The following is a 19,413-nucleotide window of genomic DNA, read 5'->3' as shown; positions in this document are numbered from 1 at the left end:
AGAAGCAGATAAGAGAAGTGGAGGAAAAATTGGGAAGAGAAATGAGAACAATGCAAGAAAATTATGAAATGAGAGTCAACAGCCTGACTGAGGAAAATACCACCTTAGAAAACAGACTAACTGAATTGGTAAAAGAGGCTCAAAAAGGCAATGAGGAGAGGAATGCCTTAAAAAGGCAAATTTGCCAGATGGAAAAAGAAAAGGGATGGGATCAAAGTAGAGAATAGAACAAGTGGGTGGTGTGATAGGAGGGAGGGAAATATAGTCGGTCTATGTTAATGTTTTGCATTAGCTACACATGTACAATCTATACTGAACTGCTTATCTTTCCAGTAGGGGTGGGTGACAAGGGAGGAAGGGAGTGAATCTGGAATTCAAAGCTTTAAAATTAAATGTTTAAAATTATATATATATACACACATACACACACATACACACACATACAACTATTAATACTATTTTACATGTAATTGGGAAATAAGATATACAGGCACTGGGGCATAGAGATCCACCATGCCCTACTGGAAAAATCTAAGGGCATATGGGAGAAGATATGGGAGAGAGCAGATTAGAGGAGGGGATATCCTGTGGGATTGCTATTTTGGGTTGGTGGTTAGGGAAAAAATGGGGAGAAAATTTGTCACTCAAAATCTGGTGGAAATTAATGATGTAAGTCAGAAGTTAATAGAGCATTTGAAAAATGAAAAAAAAATCAGCAAAAACAAGTTTTCTCTTTTGAACAATTAGTATCCAATGAACATCTAAACTGACGAATAAGTCAATCTTTTAAGAAAAAAAAAATGAGGAATAATAAATGCTGATACATTACAAGACCTAGTAATCCTGAGAAGCTAAAGATAAAAAGATAGTTTTTAAAATGTAAACTGCTAATGTACATTTGTAGAGTCAATTTTTATGGTAGCACACGTGGAAGTTAACTCATTTGCAATATAACATTTTTATAACTAAAGTGGAAGTGGCCAAAAAGCCAAGAATCAGAACACTTTTGGGCAAATGGTTTTAAGAACATGAATATGAACACATCCATTATATAAAATTCTGAAATGAAAGATTTGCAAGATCTACCAAAAGAGACTATTTTAGTTCATTACTGAAGTGAAACACTCTCTAGAAAATGCAATTTCTTTGCTTTACCTTGTGAAGTACCAACTTCTTCATCATCCAATGTGAGATCAATGACACCTCCTGAATCACTGCCTGGGGCTTTTCCACTCTGAAAGACAAAACTTCTGCATTTTGCAAAGGCAACTGGGGAAACATGAAAGAAGAGGAAAGGGGGGAAAGGGAATACTGGGCTGAAGCAAAAGGGGGAGGGGAGTTGGAAAAGTCTAGATTAGTTACTAAATGGAAGTTGGAGGAAACTGTGATGAGGCACTGAGGAGTAAGGAGTAGTAGGTAGTATCCAGACTTTTAAATAAATTATACACCTTTAAAAGATGTTTAAGGCAAGGTAGGGCACTGAAGAGAATTTTTATGAAAAATGGGTTGATAATCTGAGAAAAGATAAATTAATGAGGCTAAATGTATGAACCACACAGAAATATATTGTTATTGTGCTTATTATGAATGTCCTATTTGGAAAAAAAAAATTGTATGGAAGAGTGAATTAACAATATACAGAATCTCAATTCTTCAAAATCTTATTCATAAGGAAAGCTAGTGACATTTTACGTTTTCCCTAAAACACCCAAAAATTCACTCTGTGGCAATTCTGAGATAATTATAGCCATCTACGTTCTAATGGAATTTAACTCAGGAAGTTTTCTTCAGGTTCAAAATTTATCACTGATTCATTTTAATATACTGATAACTATAACTTTAATGTTATTTTCCTGTCCTAGAGTTAATTTCACCCCTTGGTGGGCCAGATAATTTCTGTAAAGGAACAGGGGAAAAGTCAGAGGAACTAGTGTTAAGAAAGTGATTGATTTTAAAAGCTCTGCAAATCATAAGTTAAGGATATTGGTTAGAAGGGGGTAGAGTCACATGAATACACTTATTCAATAGCAATCCCCATCACCAGGATGAAGATTCCTAAGAATAATTTTAATGCAATCCTCCTCTCTTACAATAGCACAATTCAATTATTAACAACTCCATATACAAGAATGCCAAGAAAATAATGAAAAATCAAACTTCAAACAAAACAAATAGCATCTCTTGCTAACTGAAGACATAATTTCTGAAAAGGATTCTTTGTTTTCAAGCTTAGAAAATTTTCAGAAAAAAAAAATTCACTAAAAATGTCTAAAATATTAATTAACTATGAGAGGAGCTTATTTTTTAATATTATGTGATATGAATTATAAGCTACATAATGGAAATTTGAAGTAATAATTTAAAGATAGATAACACTAATAGTGTATCATTACTCTGTAACAGATTACAAATTTTAGCCCAATTTAACTTTTTTCATAACCATTTTTACAAATTTAGATTTACTCAATTTTCTCATTATTTTAAAGAATATCAGACAATGTAAAATATTATTGAACTGCTAATGAATTTGGATTGCGTCTCTCAGTAGAGCTGTTAGGGAAAAAAAAAAATCAGACATTCTATTTTTCCTAGACCTGTGTCAAATACATAACACATAGCAGAAATCAATTCTTACTTTAGAGGAGTGAAAATATTATCTGAGAAAGAATTGAGGATAATAGGAAAGTAAGTGGTTTATTGTGGGAACCAAGTAAACCACAACTGAATCTATCTTGGTACTCAATTTTGGAGCTAGCTCAGTTCCCTCTCTGTCCAATTTCTGTCTTGTGAGTAATCTTTCTTTCTTTAATTGTGGGAAGTGGGAGAAAATCTTACTGCATTGTTCGAACCCAGCCCTCTATGGTTGGGAAGCTGGACCCCTTCTACGTACTGCTTAACTAAGGGACTTGGTTATGCTGACCAGAAATCCAGTCAAATCCAAAGACTGATGAAAGCAGTTTTCTCACAATTAGACCTCTAGCAACCCATATGTCTTGTGTAAAAACTGGCCCTGTAATGGTTAATGAGTTAGTGTTTCCTTATTCTTTTGATTACAGACATTTGGGGGAAGTGGAAACTCTCTTTTTCTGATTTCAGAGAAATGTATCTGTTTTCTCACCCCTCTCAACTTGCAAAATTCCTAATCTTTCCTCCAATTATAAATGATTACCTAATTTTGCATCCTGGTTAATTGTTTTCTTTTAATTAATTGGTCTTAGTTGACTAAGTGGTTTTAATGTATAAAAGTCTGTCTCCCCCTGTATTCAGGATCCAGTGTCAAAGCTGAGGAAGGCCTGGTCCAAATTTGTTGGGCAATTGGTATCATATACTGCTTAATAAATCGTTATGCTCAGAAGAGTGAACTGTTGTTTCCTCGGTCATTTTATCTTTTGCTCTCCATAGTTGCGAGTTTTCATTTCAAATGTTTTAATGCAACCTCAACCGTGTGTTTCTCAAGAATCTCAGAAATAGGAAACAAACTCCTAAACACTTGACAGTCTTCTGGAAAAAGTAGATCACAGCACGAAAAAAAATGATTCTGTAGGGAACCAGTATAACATGACTCTTTATGTGATTAAGTGGAATTTCTGAGCAAATACATTTTGCAAGGTTCCCATGTGAACTACACAATTTATCAAGTTGTCATCATGAAACAAATGTGGACATTTATCACTATAGGTTTTATAACAGCTTTATCCATATTTAAATCAGTAAGGTGTATACTCACTAACTTTCTATGATTTTCAGGAAAATGCTAGCCTAATTTTGTGAAAAGTAAGAATGGAATGTTTTTTAAAATGTAGATTTTATTACTTACCTTAATAACTAAATGTACTGCCAGGACACATCCCCAGTAAAGGTGCTCTAATATTCTTTAGTGAATTAAATAACTACGATTTGTAATTAGTTGCACAGTATGCAATTTAATATAATTCCCTAAGATTATCTTCCACCTAGCCCTAAGTTACCAACAATCTCCAACTAGTGGAGTCAGAATGAGATCTTACTACTTGGGAAATCTGGAAAAGAGGGCTGGTGATAAGAGATAAATAGGCAATTTTGATTCCTCACCAGCAAAATAATTAGCTGGTTAGCAACCTCCTTCTGGGAGGAAAATCCCTCAAATCTGAAAAATTCCCAATAATAACTCTGAGCTATGCTCTGGGTTTTTTTTTTTTTAATCTAAAGATTTAAGAGAAAGAGAGAGAACCTAAAAAATACACTTATTCAAAACCAAAAGGTCCTTGATTCTATTTATGGCTCTTACATCAACCTTCCACATTAGTCACTAAACCTCTCTGAAGTGACTAGCTTATGACAAGACCACCACTCCCTCCCCTCCATTATGTTCCTTATATAAAAGACAAAGTTTGTAATAGATAACTTAAGACTATTCTTTATAGACCTCAAGAGTTCATAAAATTTACAGACTTGTAGGCATGTTTACATGCTTAATGCAATCTTAATTTTGAAGTTTAGCTTTAATATGCCTACATCTAAATTTTGGAAAGCTTATATAATATTTTCAAGATCAGTTATGAATGATGGTGCTAGTTTGTTATTACATAATACCATGTTTTAGGTATTTAATTTTAATCCTTATTTTCTGTATGCTTTTAATAAAGAAAGATGACAACTTGCTTGAAAATTACAACAGACTCTAATGACTCCATGAGACACTAAGAAATAAAAAGTTAAAAGACTGAAAAAAATGAAGAAAATGTGAAACATCCCACAGAAAAACAAAACTGATCTGGAAAACAGATCAAAGAGGTAATTTAAGAATCATTAGACAATTTGAAAGTCAAGAACAAAAATAGCCCAGATATGTTTGAGAAATCCTAAAAGTGCCTATATCTCTTAGAACCAGATAGCGAAGTAGAATTGAAAGAATCCACCAATCCACCAATCAAATAAAACCTCCCAGGAATATTGTAGCCAAAATCCAGAGCTCTCTGGTAAGGGAAACTATATACGTCAAGCAACCAAAAATAAAGAATTCAAGTACTAAGGAATCATGGTGAGCATCACACAACATCAGTCACAATAAAGGGGTAGAGAGCTTAGAATATGACATTCCAGAAGGTAAATTATATTATACAGGCTTATAAATAAGAATAAATCGATCCTTAATCATAGTTTTCTAGGGATTTTCAAAATATTGTTTTCTCATGTAATTTTGCTGATATAACCTCCTCTACTATACTTGCAATTTGCATTTATGATTTTCTAGGAAAAAATATGCTATAAAATAGGTGTGGTGATATGTGTCTATAATTTAGACATAAGAGAAGTTAAGACTGGTGCATCTCTCCAATTCAAGCAGGAGGCCATCAGGTTGCCTAAGGAGGGACAAATGTGCTGAGGTAGGAAATGGAGTAGGTCAAAGCACCTGTACCAATCAGAGTGGGATTTGGCTCTTCCTTTTTCTTCTGTTTCTTTATATCTTTTTTCTTTCTTCATTTTATAGAATTTTGTAGAAAATTTTATAGAATTTCATAGAAACCAAAGAAAGGTCATTCTCCTCAATTTAGATACTGTAGATACTTAGCATATAATAACTAAGAGTTACACTATTGGTCTTTTTGTGAAATAAATCTATGTTGAGTAACAAAGCAAAATGTTATTTCCTTCCTCTTTAAAGAATACTGTTGTTCATTGTAGCTTTTCTTTTCATTGTAGCTTTTGACAAAATACAACTATTACTGTTAAAAACACTAGAAAGCACAGTAAAGAAAACTTTCCTTAAAACGATAAGTAATATCTATCCTAAAACCAAGAGCCAGCATTATGTGTTAAGGGAAGCTAGAGAGGCCTTTCCAATAACATCAATGCATCAATGGTAAAGCAAGAATATTTATTACCACCATTACTATTCAAAATTGTACTAGAAATGCTAGCTATAACAATATAACAAGAAAAAGAAATGGAAAGAACAAGTATATGCAGAGAAAAAAAGATATAATGAGAAAACTGGACAATGTAGACACTCTAGAATATTAAACACTAATCATTTTGCCCATTTTCTGGGGAGTTTCTGAATTTCTTCCTTTGGTAGATTTTCTGATGATGGTATATCTATGTCTATTTTTTTTGCCCTCTCAACAAATTAATCTAGAACAAAGTTCTTTAAAATTTTTCTCCATCATTTAGCAAAATGCAACTGCAAATCAAACAAAACCTTGTTGGCTACTGCAAGAAGGCTATGAACTGAGTCCTATGATTCTACAAAATATTTCACTCAAATACACAGTAGCCATGGGTAGATAAGGATATATTTAATCTTTTCCCTACATATGTTATATATTCAGAGTACTAACCAGTACAGTATTTGCATTGTCAAATTTTATGTGTTTCATCAGGCCTAGTATAGTACCTTAAGGTGCTGATTCTAACCACCATGCATAAATTTATTACATTATTTCCAATGTATATTCAATACTGTTAATGGAACTAGTTCAAAGCTAGGATATCTGCCATTTTTGATCAGCTACTGCTTTAATAGGTAATATACCTAGCTAGTCTTTTCTTTTTCTAAAATTTTTTTTGGCACATCCTCTTTCTCCAAGTGAAAGATGACATCCCCAAAGAGAAGTTAAGATTGATTTGCTCTCTCATTTCCTTTTGATGAAATTTCTTCCTATTTAATCTGGCTTTCAAAACAACTGATCAAAGTTGTGATGCTGCATATGCCACACAAATAAAAAAGCACAAAGCAAATTACTTTTAATTCTGAATGATGTAAGGCAGCAAGTGAAAAATGAGATTCTGAGTCTCTTATATATGAAATAAAGTAGGTGGCGTTAAATGGACTATAAAGTTTTATATTTATAAAGAACCATCAACAACATTAATAACAGTTTCTTTTCATTTAATGTGTAACCAATGTATTAAAACTTTTAATATATCAGAGAGATGGAAAGTACTATACAGCTTTTCATTATTATTACTGTTTTAAACATTTTTAAATTTTTTTCCTTTCCAGTCTTGAAAATATTATTTAGCATGTTCATTAACAATGCTATGGGGAATGATTTTTAAGATATTTGGTTCATTGAACATGAAATTCTAAGTATGTGTTAATCTTGTACAAATGTTACTTAAAATCCCAGAAAATAACTTCAAAATATTCTATACTTTATCTATACTGCATTTTGACTTAAACATCTATTTTACATGAAGCTATAATCCAGGAATTTTCAAGAAAAATCTGATATCTTTCCCCTTGCTGGCCCCATCCAAATCTTCCCTTTTTAACAGCATGTAACATAGACTATGGAATTGGTAAATATATATATATATATATTTTTTTTTTTCCTAATTATGGTTTTTATATTTAAACAGATACATAAAATGTCATGGCATATCATGTTTTTGGTTGAAATTTTATAAAGTCAAGGTCACATGATAGTGGAAAAATTTTGACTTGTAAACTAGTGGAGAAAGAGAAATGTGAAATAAACTAATTATAAGACTACTTTGGTTATTTGGTTCTACTACAAAGCAATATATGTCACTAGATGACATTTTGTATATAAAAAAACTCTCATAAAATAAAGTATGCTCTAATTTATCCCTAAAAATGAATATAATTAAGACTGAATGTCATTATATATAAGACTGCTGTCCTAATTTTTCAAACACATCTGCCAGTCATTCCTTCCTAGAATACTAAAGAATTTTTATATTTTTAGTTGTATATGTTTTTCAGTATGGATAAGACCTATGATGTACAAGTAGTAGATGTGTGTGTATGTAAAACATAATAAGCCACACTCAATGAGAACTGCAGAATGTTATGTGATCTAGCCACATGTTATTTATTATTGTATAACTTTACAAATAGAAGACTAGGGAAGACAGAGAGGGATCCCGTATCGGGTTTTTACTTAGGGAACAAGGTAGAAGTTTCATGAGTTTTGTCAAACTTAATGACTTTTCTTTTAAGTTATAGCAGATGCTCTGATGAAGACTAATGATTAAAAAGCTATAATTTATCAAGAAAAGAATTATTTATAGAAGGATGATAAAAAGCATGTATTTTTCTTTTACCAAAGAATTCTTAGTAGTGCAACAAGGTACCCAATCAGACTGTTCTAAGAATTCATATGTATAATCAAAGAAGCGATTAGGCAATACACTAAAATAAGTATTACCTATAATGGAAAACATTAGTAACAGTGCCATTATAGAAGAATATATACTTCTTGTCAACCATTTAAGAGATTTTTTGATGACGGTATATCTGAAAAGCATTTGAATGAACAGTTTTGAAAACTAGCTGGTTAAAAAAATCATGAGAGAATAATTGAGATGGTATCACTGTGGATTTTAAGTAAGAAATTATGATGAAGAGTAATCCTACCTGTGGTGTATTCTCGGTTGTTCTCTTATTCACAGAAGCATCTGTAGTTTTGTTGGTCTGGTTCTCTAAGAAATTAAAATTAATTTTCCTTTCAATTAGAATTGTATGCAACATTCCAACAGTTAGTATACTTTACAGAAAACAAAGAATTCCTCTCAAAAAAAATATATTAAATTTTACTCCCCTGGGGTGGAGCTGATAAAATCAAAGTCAATTTAAATAACGACAAACTGCTAATCAAATGAATCATTCTTATGATGTGAAATAACTTTAATGTTTCTCAAAATTCATAACTGAACTGCATTTCTCAATATTTCAAAGTGGTGAGTTTGGTTCTTTAATTTAGTTTAATTACTATATAACAAGATAATTGAATACACAACAGCTTAAGTTTCTGAAAGTAACTGAAATAATTCCTAGGTTCAGGTTCCACCTCAATCACAGACTGTATGAACCCAGTTGGGTCATGACTCCTAAGTATGCCAGGCAACTCTCTAAGTCAAGCTGCAGAGTAGTTAGAGATCTGTATTAACAGAGATTTCCCCAACAGGAGTTTCCTAAATCAGTAAAACTCCACCACTCTGCCTCACCCTTCTCCCCGCCTCAAAAAAGCAATTTTTGTGAAATTACATAGTAAAGAATGACCACCAACTGCATAGGTTAATCAAAGATATTTGGTGAATGATTTTCCATACTCTATTAATAAAATAATAACCAGAAAATTAATGCAAATTTTAACTTAACTACCATAAGAGGGTAATATATTCTCAAGTTTCCTTGAAAACAGTTATGATGGTCAAGTCACATAAGAAAGCAAAACTAATATTACAGCCAATTTTGTCTGCATCTTTCTCTTTCTTTATTCCACAGTCCTTTTGGAAAAAGGAAAAATGAGCCACCCCCTAAGGGGGGTAGAAATTTTCCTTTTTAAAAAAATTTCCAAAATATTTCTAAACTGAGAATAAATTAGCCCAATTAAAGAATACATTCTATAAGCATTTGCTTTTATTAACTGAGGCTTCTCTTAAAGATGAATTCAATAATCTCAGATGAATACAGGTACTTAAGGAGCTTCCATCAGAACGCCCTGGTCTGACTTATGAAGCAATAGCAGAAAGACTACTATACTGGTAGCCAACAAATATCTCAGCTCAACTTCTCATTTGTGATCATGGACATGTCATTTAATTTCTCTGAATTGTGATTTCCTCACCCGTAAAATAAGGACAATAATGTCTAGATACAAGGTTATTGTGAAGATCAAATAAGATCAATAGTTCTCAATTCTAAAATACATTTCATTTGGTAGTAACAATCAATGAATGCTGGATGCCAATATCACACCCTGCCATCCTGATATCAAGAAAAATGTCAAGAAATCAAACTAGAAGTTTGGCTGCATCATTACATAGTTGTAGAACAGGACATCTTGTTTGGTCCAGAGTTCTGCTTAATAATGCTAAAAGATACACTATATACAGATCACTGATAGCAAAGAATTTAAATACATTAAAATACCTGAAAATAAAATCTAATGGACACAATTTAATCTTTCTTTGATGATTCAGAGATATCTTTTTAGAATGTTACAAATGACTATGTTTGGAATAACACACATATAAAAGTACACATACATATATAAAGTATCATCAAGATTAAAGATACCCTGGAATATGGATCTGTTTACATAGAACAATTACTGCAAATTTAAACAACTTATATTCTATTAACAGGCATTAACAATCAAACCCATTTATGACTATATTTGTAAATATGCTAGCAATACTGAAAAGATTCACAAGATAGGGATGTTTCATCATAAAAGTGAACCTTTTGAACCCTGAAATGAGAATTCCTACACTTGCCTTCACATACTTTATAGAACAGTAAGTTAGCTCTTTTTGTTTTTAGCTTAAAATAAAAGCTCAACAATGTCTTTGCTTGTAACCCAAAGGTAAGATTTTTAATAACTTTTTACAATGAATTATCATAGATATATACACAACAGAGTGGCACATAGTCTTTGACTAGCTTTGTGCACTGATTGAGTTCATGATGATTCTTGGCTGACAAAATTAAATTGTGATTAAACTAGCATTTGGATTTTGAAACATGATCTCTACTCCAGTTTGTGTATTCATCATTACTACAAAATAATGGTTACCAATGCTTAAAAGGTGTCAAGGAGTAAGTTACTGAACAGGTCAGGTCACATATGCATACGTACACTCAAGATGTGGTTACTAAAAGAAAGTTGATTATGACAAAATGTTCAATATTTTATCATTTTCAAAAGATATCTTTTAATTTAGAATCTATTTGATAACTGGGAAATTTTACAACCCTGGAATCTGCTGCTTGACATCTTTGTCTTTTGAAAACAGTTTAAGCAGAAGTGAGATCAGAAACATTTAAACATTAAGATTAAAGCAAAAATGTGACTTCTTGAGACTAAGAAATATATAGGTCAATTTAAAAGATTTCAGATGTAAGTTGAATATACTGTGAGCATTCAGTAACTAATATTTTACATATATATGTATAAATATCAAACATGGTTTTGTACTACAAAAAAAACCAATCTGATAATACTAGCTCATTTCTTTGTGTCTTTCCCTTGTCCTCCCCCTACCAAACCCCACAAACACCTCAACTGTGCTATAAACACTAATTAAGGTTTTAGAATAGCCTTCTTCTTGGAGACATCAAGGGAAATGCAGATGAGGAATACAAAATTTGAAAGCTCAAATCCACATAGGTAGGGACTTGGGATTATTCCTTCTCCTAAAAGGATTATTTCTCCTTCATGTAAGATATTTGTTCCAGAATAACTTTTGAAAAAAGTTAAAATAACTTGTTTGATATGCATGGAAGGTATATTATTACTTAAAAAAAAAAAACCTCATAGTACACAATTTTTAGCCTCTCCTTAGTCCCAATAAAACTCACAGGTCACCCCCCCCCCCCCCATTTATAGATGTGAAAGATTAACTGATTCTAAGGGAATTCCATTTAATCTGTTTCTTTATGCAAGTGGCTAAAAACTCTAGCCTAGTCACTGAAATAAAATTTTATTTTCCAAAGTCTATTTCCCTCACTACCATCACTAACCTAAAACCCATGGTAACTTACCAACTCTAGATGGAACTGAGGTACTGCTAGGCTCAGCAGCAGAAGTAGTACCAAATGTAGCAAGTGGAATTTTCATCTGTATGGAACTTCGATTGCTGGCTGGATTATACAGTCCTGAAGTACCTACTGCAGGTAAAGAAGTCCTTGTGGCTTGTGCAATAGGGTGTGCTGCTGAAACAGCCTGTACCGCAAGAGTTGTTCCTAATGTTGCAGCACTGGCTGGAGAGTTCCTCTGAATACTAGGACTGGGTATAGAAGGGTTGTTATTTGGTTTAGTGGGGTTTGTTGATGGCAAGGGCACTGGATTTTTGGTAAGACCACTAATTGTAGACTGACTTTGCACAGAAATAAATTCAACATTGCCAGGCTGCTGATTAGTGACCAAAGTCCCTGTGTGCCCCTGTAGGAGTTGAGGCTGGGAGGATACTGCAACAGGTACATGTAAGATCACTGGCAAAGACTGTAAAGATATTGTGGGTTGCGAGTTTCCACTAGACACCTGGGTAGAAGCAACTACTGGAGCTGGAGCTGGTGCAGGAAGAACTGATGCCGTCAAGGAACCAGAGGTTACTGGAGTTTGAGATTTAGGTTGACCACTGACAACTGCCTGAGGGGTGGCAAGGTTGGCTGAAGATACTACAAATAGAGAGAAGAATATTATGAATTTCAATGAGTCACTGGCATTTTTAGTTACCAACTGGGTTAAAGTAATACAAACTTTAAAATATTAGGTTAACTTGCAGATAGCATAAAAACTTTTATAAACCACATCTAGACTTAAAATAATTGAATATTCAGAATAATTTTTGAATAAAATTATTGTATTCATTAGTACAAAGAGAGCTTAAAACTGATAATTAATATGCAAAGAAATTTTGTTTGACTAATAAAAGCCTTTTCTGTTGGACACAATACCAAGACCTAATTAACTTCTGAGCAGTCTACTGAAAAAAATAAACAATTAAGAACGAACAGTGATCCAGATATTTATAAAAAGCAATATGTAAACCTAAGATATAATTCAAAAGCCACTAACATTAAGAAATGTATTTCAAAGATTACTATAACCATTAACCAATATGATGAGGTCATGGTAGAAACAATATGAATACCAGAAATTTTTTTCCTGCGTTAGCTAGGAGAAATAGTTAATGAATACATAGGCTGATCAGTCCAATCCTAACCAGAATGACCTGGACCAAAAAGAATAATGCAGATTAACATGAATGTAGTAGATGAACTGAACGGTGGGTGTGGAGATGAAAATGTGACCAAAACCCGAAGCAAAGCAAAAGAATCAAGAATATTACTGGGGTCCAATAGTTTTTTAGATTTCTATACTTCTTAGCTATATACATTACATTTAAATGCTTGGAATTTTTTATGCCAACATAATCAGCACATTTGTACAACATTTAGACATTTATCTACAACATAAAACTGAGCCAAAATGATACCCAATCTGAGATTTACTCATCAACAATTTTAAGTTGACTGCCTTACAGTGCTGCTGCCACTAGTAGAATTTTATTTGGTGCTCTAATAATGTAATAATATGTCTTTTCAGTTTCACTGCTGCTTGTAAATGCTTAAAAAGAAAAAAGGCAAAAACATAGATCCTAAAACATTAAAATGCATTTTTATTTAGGTGAGGGAAGCTTTGTTACCTGCATTGACAGGGGCTTGAAAAGGTGATGGTGTGCTTTCTCCTATGTTTCTCTTAGACTCCAGCATCTGTCTCACTGTGCCAGCATTTCTATAGAATAAATGTTAACATCAACACTTTCAAGAGTACATGTAGAAAAGAGACAAACAATAATAAATAAAAAAGGGAAAGTATCAAAAGGCCACAGAAACTTGGTTTTGTGGTAAAGACAGGATACTCTGAGGCAGAAATGTAGACAACCAAGGAGATATTAACTAATTCCAAACAATGTGACCAAAAAAGTTAGGGGATGATAGTTCTTCTATTTGACTGATCAGTTTCAATATGAAGGCAAAGAGGAAGCAGCTTCAAAAAACAATCTGCCAAAAAAAGTTTCCCCAATCATCTCTAAGCTACTTAAAATAATATTCTTTTACCACAAATTCTTTTTACAATGATTTTCAGGGGAAAATTATTTTCAACAAAAATATTAAATTTTAGGGGTGGCTAGGTGGCACAGTGAATAGAGTGCTAGCCCTTGAGTCAGGAGGACCTGAGTTCAAATACGGCTTCAGACACTTGACACAAAAACTAGCCGTGTGACCTTGGGCAAGTCACTTAACCCCAATTGCCCTACCTTCCCCCCTCCAAAAAGCAAACAAACAAAAAGAAAATATTAAATTTTAGCAGGAAAGAAATTGAAAATAATTCTCTAAGTAGTATCTCTAAACATAAAAGATTAATTCAGTATACATTATATATGATGACATTTCATATCTTCCCTATTCAAACTGGTTTTCCTGTAAATATGAATATTATGAATAAAGCTTTTAGTTCTCACCTATAAGTTAAGTTATTAATGCTGACAACTTCATTCGCAGATGACTTCCCTGGTGACACAGGTGGATTTGGTGGATTCTGGAAAAAAAAATATGAAATCATGAAAGTTTTTATGTCTCATACAATAAACATAACAAACAAGAACTTCAGATATGTTGTCAACATGTTTCTATATATACTAATTTCAATTTGGTTTTGCTCTTACTCCATCAAAACCTATATAGAATCTAGGTAAAAAATCAAGGTAAATGGAGGCACAGTTCAACACAATCCATTTATTGACAAAGTGCAAATTTGCTAATAAACAGGGTCTCAGCCTTCTTAGAAAAGTTAAGACCCCAAATGAGAGGGACAGCTCTCTTTTATACACAAAAGAGTATCCAGAATAGAAGGCAGAATCACAGATAAAGCAGTATGATTGGTTACAAAGTGTACAGCATCATAGACATGAAGAACAATATGATTGGCTGGAAATTGAGAACAAGTGGCTAGGAATAAGCCCTTCCTTAGATCCTGTAGTTAATAAATGTTCATTGTGGGGCAGCTAAGTGGTACAGTGAATAGAGCAATGGCCCTGGAGTCAGAAGTACCTGAGTTCAAATCTGAAATCAAACACCTAACACACTTATTAGCCATATGACCTTGGACAATTACTTAACCCCAATTGCCCTACCTCCCCCTCTCCAAAAAGAAAAAAAAAAGTTTATTGTTGGAATCCACCTGCAAGGGCTGTTTAATGAAAGTGGACCAGATTACTTACCCTGAATCTTACCAGACTCCTGACTCCCTGGTATCTACTTGTATTTTTAAAGAATTAAGGCAAGAATAGAACAGTGATTAGTAGGAGAACTGCACTTCTAAACTTCACTCAGAGATGATAAGTGATTTACAGAAAATCTCAATTTCCAAACTTAACTCCAAGACAAATGAAACACAACTTAGGAAGTTACAAAAATGTCAACAGTGATACAGAATGAAATTAATAACAAAACAGAATCAATTTGACTTTCCCAATTTTCAAGTACTAAAAAAGAATGATAGTTATCTTCAAGTATTTGAAGGGTTATCATGTAAAAAGAAGATTAGTCTTGATCTTCTTTGGCCCAATGGTATAACCAAGCAATGGTAGAAACCATAAGTTGCAGAGAGGCAGATTTAATTAAGACAGATGCTAGGGAAAATTTCCTAACAATTTTAGCTCTCAAAAGTGGAATGGGTTGCCTCAAGATGCAGTGGGTTCCCCACTTCAATGGAAGCTTTTAAATAAAGGTTAAATAACTTCTTGCTGGAGATACTTGTAGAATAGTTTTCTGAAAAGGAATAGGTTGTAATGGCAAGTCTATGAAGTCCCCTCCACTGCTGGGACTCTGTAACACTGCTAAAATGGGTAGATTTCACCACGACATGGAGAAAAGAAAGTTATACTGTTTATCTAGATGTGGAAAGGAATCTCCACACTTAGCAAATCAGACAATCACCTCCTATGGCTAATTATCATGGAGGCAAAGGGGAGAGGGAGAGAAGAAAAAAGTGCCAAAATGGGGATAAAAATAACTGCTATTGGGGTAGATCTGTGAAGTTAACAGCTACTTAAGAAAATGGTCTCTGAGAATGGTACTTTGAGGTATAAACCACACCAAAAAAATGCCTATATAAATATATATATATATATATATATATATATATATATATTTTAAGGGGAAAGTAAACCTGTAAACTAATTACAAAATTTACAAATATTACAAAATTTAAACTGAAACTGGAGAAGGAAAATTGCTAAGATACATAACACCTAAGCCAAATATTACAAAGAATGGCAGATCTGAAACAAGAAGAACAGTAGAGACCCAGAAATCATAAGAAGAAAATATCAAAAGGGGAAAGGACAGTAAGAAAACCCATGGCCTCAAATGTTTACAAAAAGATTATTATATCATAGGCAATAAGCAAAATAGAAATCTTATACAAGAATGAGTATTATTAAGAATCACTGAGAAAGAATAGGATAAGAGTCATGACTGGAACATCACAATGGAAAGATATGTATTATAAAAATAAATCCATGCTGTTGAACAAAAATAATAACAAGACAGATAAAGATAAAGATACAAAATGCAATTATAAAACCTCCAACTAAGCTGAAAAACATGAAATGGAACAAGAAAAAGAAATCAATATGAACTATCACAATTTCCTATTGAGTTTAGCCCATGTAAAGGAACCAACACAATGGGATTAGTGAGAGGAACTGAGATAAGACCTGGACTGGGATTTCACTGGCATATGTAACTTTTTTTTTTTCTTTTTGGAGGGCAATTGGGTTTAAGTAACTTGCCTAAGGTTACACGGCGTGTGTGTGTGTGTGTGTGTGTGTGTGTGTGTGTGTGTGTGTGTGTGTGAAGTGTCTGAGGCCGGATCTGAACTCAGTTCCTCCTGGCTCTAGGACCAGCACTCAACTCACTGCACCACCTAGCCGCCACGGTATATGTAACTCTTGAGTGAGGACAGTTCTTCTACCAAGGAAGGTTGGAAGGTTTTCTGCAATTTATAATCTTAAGAAAGTCACCTAGAGCACTGACAGGTAAAGTGACTTGTCTAGTAAAACACAGCCAATATGTGTCAGATAGGATCTGAATTAAGGTCTTCCTGGCTGTTCAAGATCAGCTCTCTAGCTCTCTATACATCATGATATACTGCCTCTCACAATTTCCACAATAAAGAGAATAAAAACCCGAAAATGACTCAGTTATGAACCAAGAACATAGTCATTTGTAAATGATTTTATACCATACCAATTACTACTTGCAACATTTTTTCTTATAGAGTTGTTATTTACAAGTCCCAATAAATAATACCATTGTACTAATTCCTACATAAAATAAAATGGGAAATTTAAAAAAGGAGCAACAAAAAAGGAACATAGTCTTACAGAAACAAGAAAAACATATATATATATATATTTTATATATATATATATATATATATATATATATGTAAAGTATATAATGCCTCTAGGGCCACAAAATGATCATAATGTAAACTCAAATCCACATGTGGACATTCTGATTTCTACTCAGGTCCAAAAAATATGCAGTATAATTCAGAATAATAAATAAACCCATCATATCTAGGGTAAGTAAAAAACATTTCTAATAAATTTGACTTAATTATTTTTCAAATGTATGTAGATGATGTGATTTTTCTTTTTAACCTGTGATTCCATTGATGCATGGAATTCTCTCAATGAAGAATTTCCAAAGCAGAGAAATATTTGCTCTGCAAGGCTAAGTAACCTCCTTAGAATAACAAAACCACTGTATTTCAGATACAGGACTTTAACCCAGGTCAATCAATTAATCAATAAGCTGTTATTAAGTTTTTACCATGTGCCAGGCACTGTGATAAGCACTGGGCATGCAAAAAGAGGCAAAAGATAGCCTCTGCCCTAGGAATCTCACTGTCTAATCAGGGAGACAACAAGCAACAAACACAGGCTATATACAGAATAAATAGGAAATAATAAATGGGGAAGGCATTAGAATTTAGAGGGGTTAGGAAAAGCATTCTGTAGAATGTGGGTTTTTAGTTGAAACTTAAAGGAAGCCACTGTTTTTCATAGTTTTAATAAAAATGATGAAAAGATTCACAGCATTTCCTCTACTTCAATTTCTGAAGGAACAGGTACTAGTAGTACAAAAATTATTAAATGTGATAATCTATAAATTTCTTCTAATGTTAAAAAGGACTCAAAAGGGTGCCTGATTCCTGAAAAAAAAATGGTCACTTAAAATAAGATCCATCAAGTTGAAAATAATGCATGGATAGAGAAATTGGCCCTGGAGTCAGGAGGACCTGAGTTCAAATCCATACTCATTCACTCACTGTGTGACTCTAGGCAAGTCACTGAACCCTGATTACCACCACTCCCACCCCACTCCAAATAGTTACAGACCTATGAATTTCATCAATTATTCTTTTTACTGATATAGATGTTCCTTCTAATGACACAGATCCCAATTCATTCATTCTTATCAATCCTGTGATATAACATTAGCTGGTGAAGTCTGGACTACCCAATATGGGAGGCCCTTTCTCATATTAAATTAGTCAACAAACATTTATTAGATTACTGGTGTGTTTCAGGCTCTAGAAATAAAAACGATAAAAATATAACAGTACCTACACTAAAGGAGCTTATATTTAATCTTAGGAGGCAAAATATTCGTAAGTGAAATAAACAAGACAAATGCAAGGTAATGTGGGGAAGGGCTTAATAGCAGCTTGATAGAACTGGAAAAGCTTCATGAAGAAGGCAATGTTTAAAACAAGCTATGGTTGAAGGAAGCTAGGAATTCTAAGAGATAATTGGGGACTGCATTCCAGTAGGGGACAGCCTAAGATGAGAGATAATATTGTGGTATTTAGGAAGAAAAACAAAAACAACAAGCTTGCTTGGATTAGACAGTGTGTGAAAGAAAGCCTGAAAAAGTATTCTGGAGCCATTTTGTGTAGGATTTTAAATGCCAAACAGAAGTCTGGCTTTGATCTTTGAGTTAAATTGGAGTTTCTTGAACAGATAGAACTCTGATAGCTGTTTGAAAGATAGGTTAAATAATGGAAGAGAACTGATGCAGTGAAAGTGATTACAGAGCTTCTGCAACTGCCTACATCAGAAAGATGAGTGTCTGAATTACAGTAGTAGCCGTTGGAGATTATATGTGAAGGCAGATGTGGATAAGAGTGCTGAGCCTGGAGTCAGGAAGTTCTGAGTTCAAATCCAGTCTCAGATATTTAGTAGCTGTGTAATTTACTTACTAGTGGTCAGTTACTTAACTTCCGTTTGTCTTAATACATTGAAGAAGGCAATGGCATACCACTCCAGCATCTCTGCCAAAAAATCCCACGTACAGTATTGGGGTGCTGTGGTTCATGGGGTTATGAAGAGTCAAACACAACTGAACTACTAAATAACAACAATGACATTACTGTGGTCTTCAAATGTGTACCTTATCTATTCTGCTGATTTACCACTCTATTTCTTAGCCAATAACAGATGGTTTTCGTGATTATAGTCTTAAAACCAACTGCTAAACCTCCTAGAAAAATTTAATTCTCTTGATATTCCTGACTTTTTGTTCTTCCAGAAGAATGTTACTATTTTTTCTAGCTTTATTAAATAATTATTTGGCCATTTAACTGGTATGACCCTTTAAAGTATTATCATTTTTATAATATTTGCTTGGCCTACCCATAAGCAATTAGTATTTTTCCAATTGTTTAGATCTGTATCAGTGTGAAAAGTGTTTTGAAATTGTGTCATATAATTTCTGGGTTTACCCCAGGAAGTAGAGTCCCAAGTATTTTATATTGTTGGCAGTTTAGAAATGCAGTTTCTCTTTCCATCTCTTCCTGCTGGGTTTTGTTGGTAGTA

General features: G+C 33.3%; 1 protein-coding gene across 9 annotated transcripts in view; it reads right to left on the bottom strand.

Annotated features, from left to right (window-relative positions):
• The window catches only part of ATF7IP (activating transcription factor 7 interacting protein), a 174,086-nt gene that overhangs the window by 24,539 nt on the left and 130,134 nt on the right, over positions 1 to 19,413 (bottom strand). For all 9 annotated transcript variants that reach the window (XM_069101535.1, XM_069101536.1, XM_069101539.1 and 6 more), the window contains 5 exons: positions 13,984 to 14,060; positions 13,165 to 13,253; positions 11,498 to 12,133; positions 8,366 to 8,430; positions 1,156 to 1,234 (listed from right to left, as the gene is read on the bottom strand). In XM_069101535.1, the coding sequence (XP_068957636.1) occupies positions 1,156 to 1,234; positions 8,366 to 8,430; positions 11,498 to 12,133; positions 13,165 to 13,253; positions 13,984 to 14,060 (946 nt within the window). The remainder of the gene's footprint in view (positions 1 to 1,155; positions 1,235 to 8,365; positions 8,431 to 11,497; positions 12,134 to 13,164; positions 13,254 to 13,983; positions 14,061 to 19,413) is intronic.

Source organism: Petaurus breviceps, unplaced genomic scaffold (genome assembly GCF_028583685.1).
Source record: "Petaurus breviceps papuanus isolate PSGF00001 unplaced genomic scaffold, PetGlider_PUasm1.0 470, whole genome shotgun sequence".
In the NCBI taxonomy this organism is placed as follows: domain Eukaryota; kingdom Metazoa; phylum Chordata; class Mammalia; order Diprotodontia; family Petauridae; genus Petaurus; species Petaurus breviceps.
Note: the sequence above shows the minus strand (reverse complement) of the source record. Positions and strands in the feature narration are given on the sequence as shown.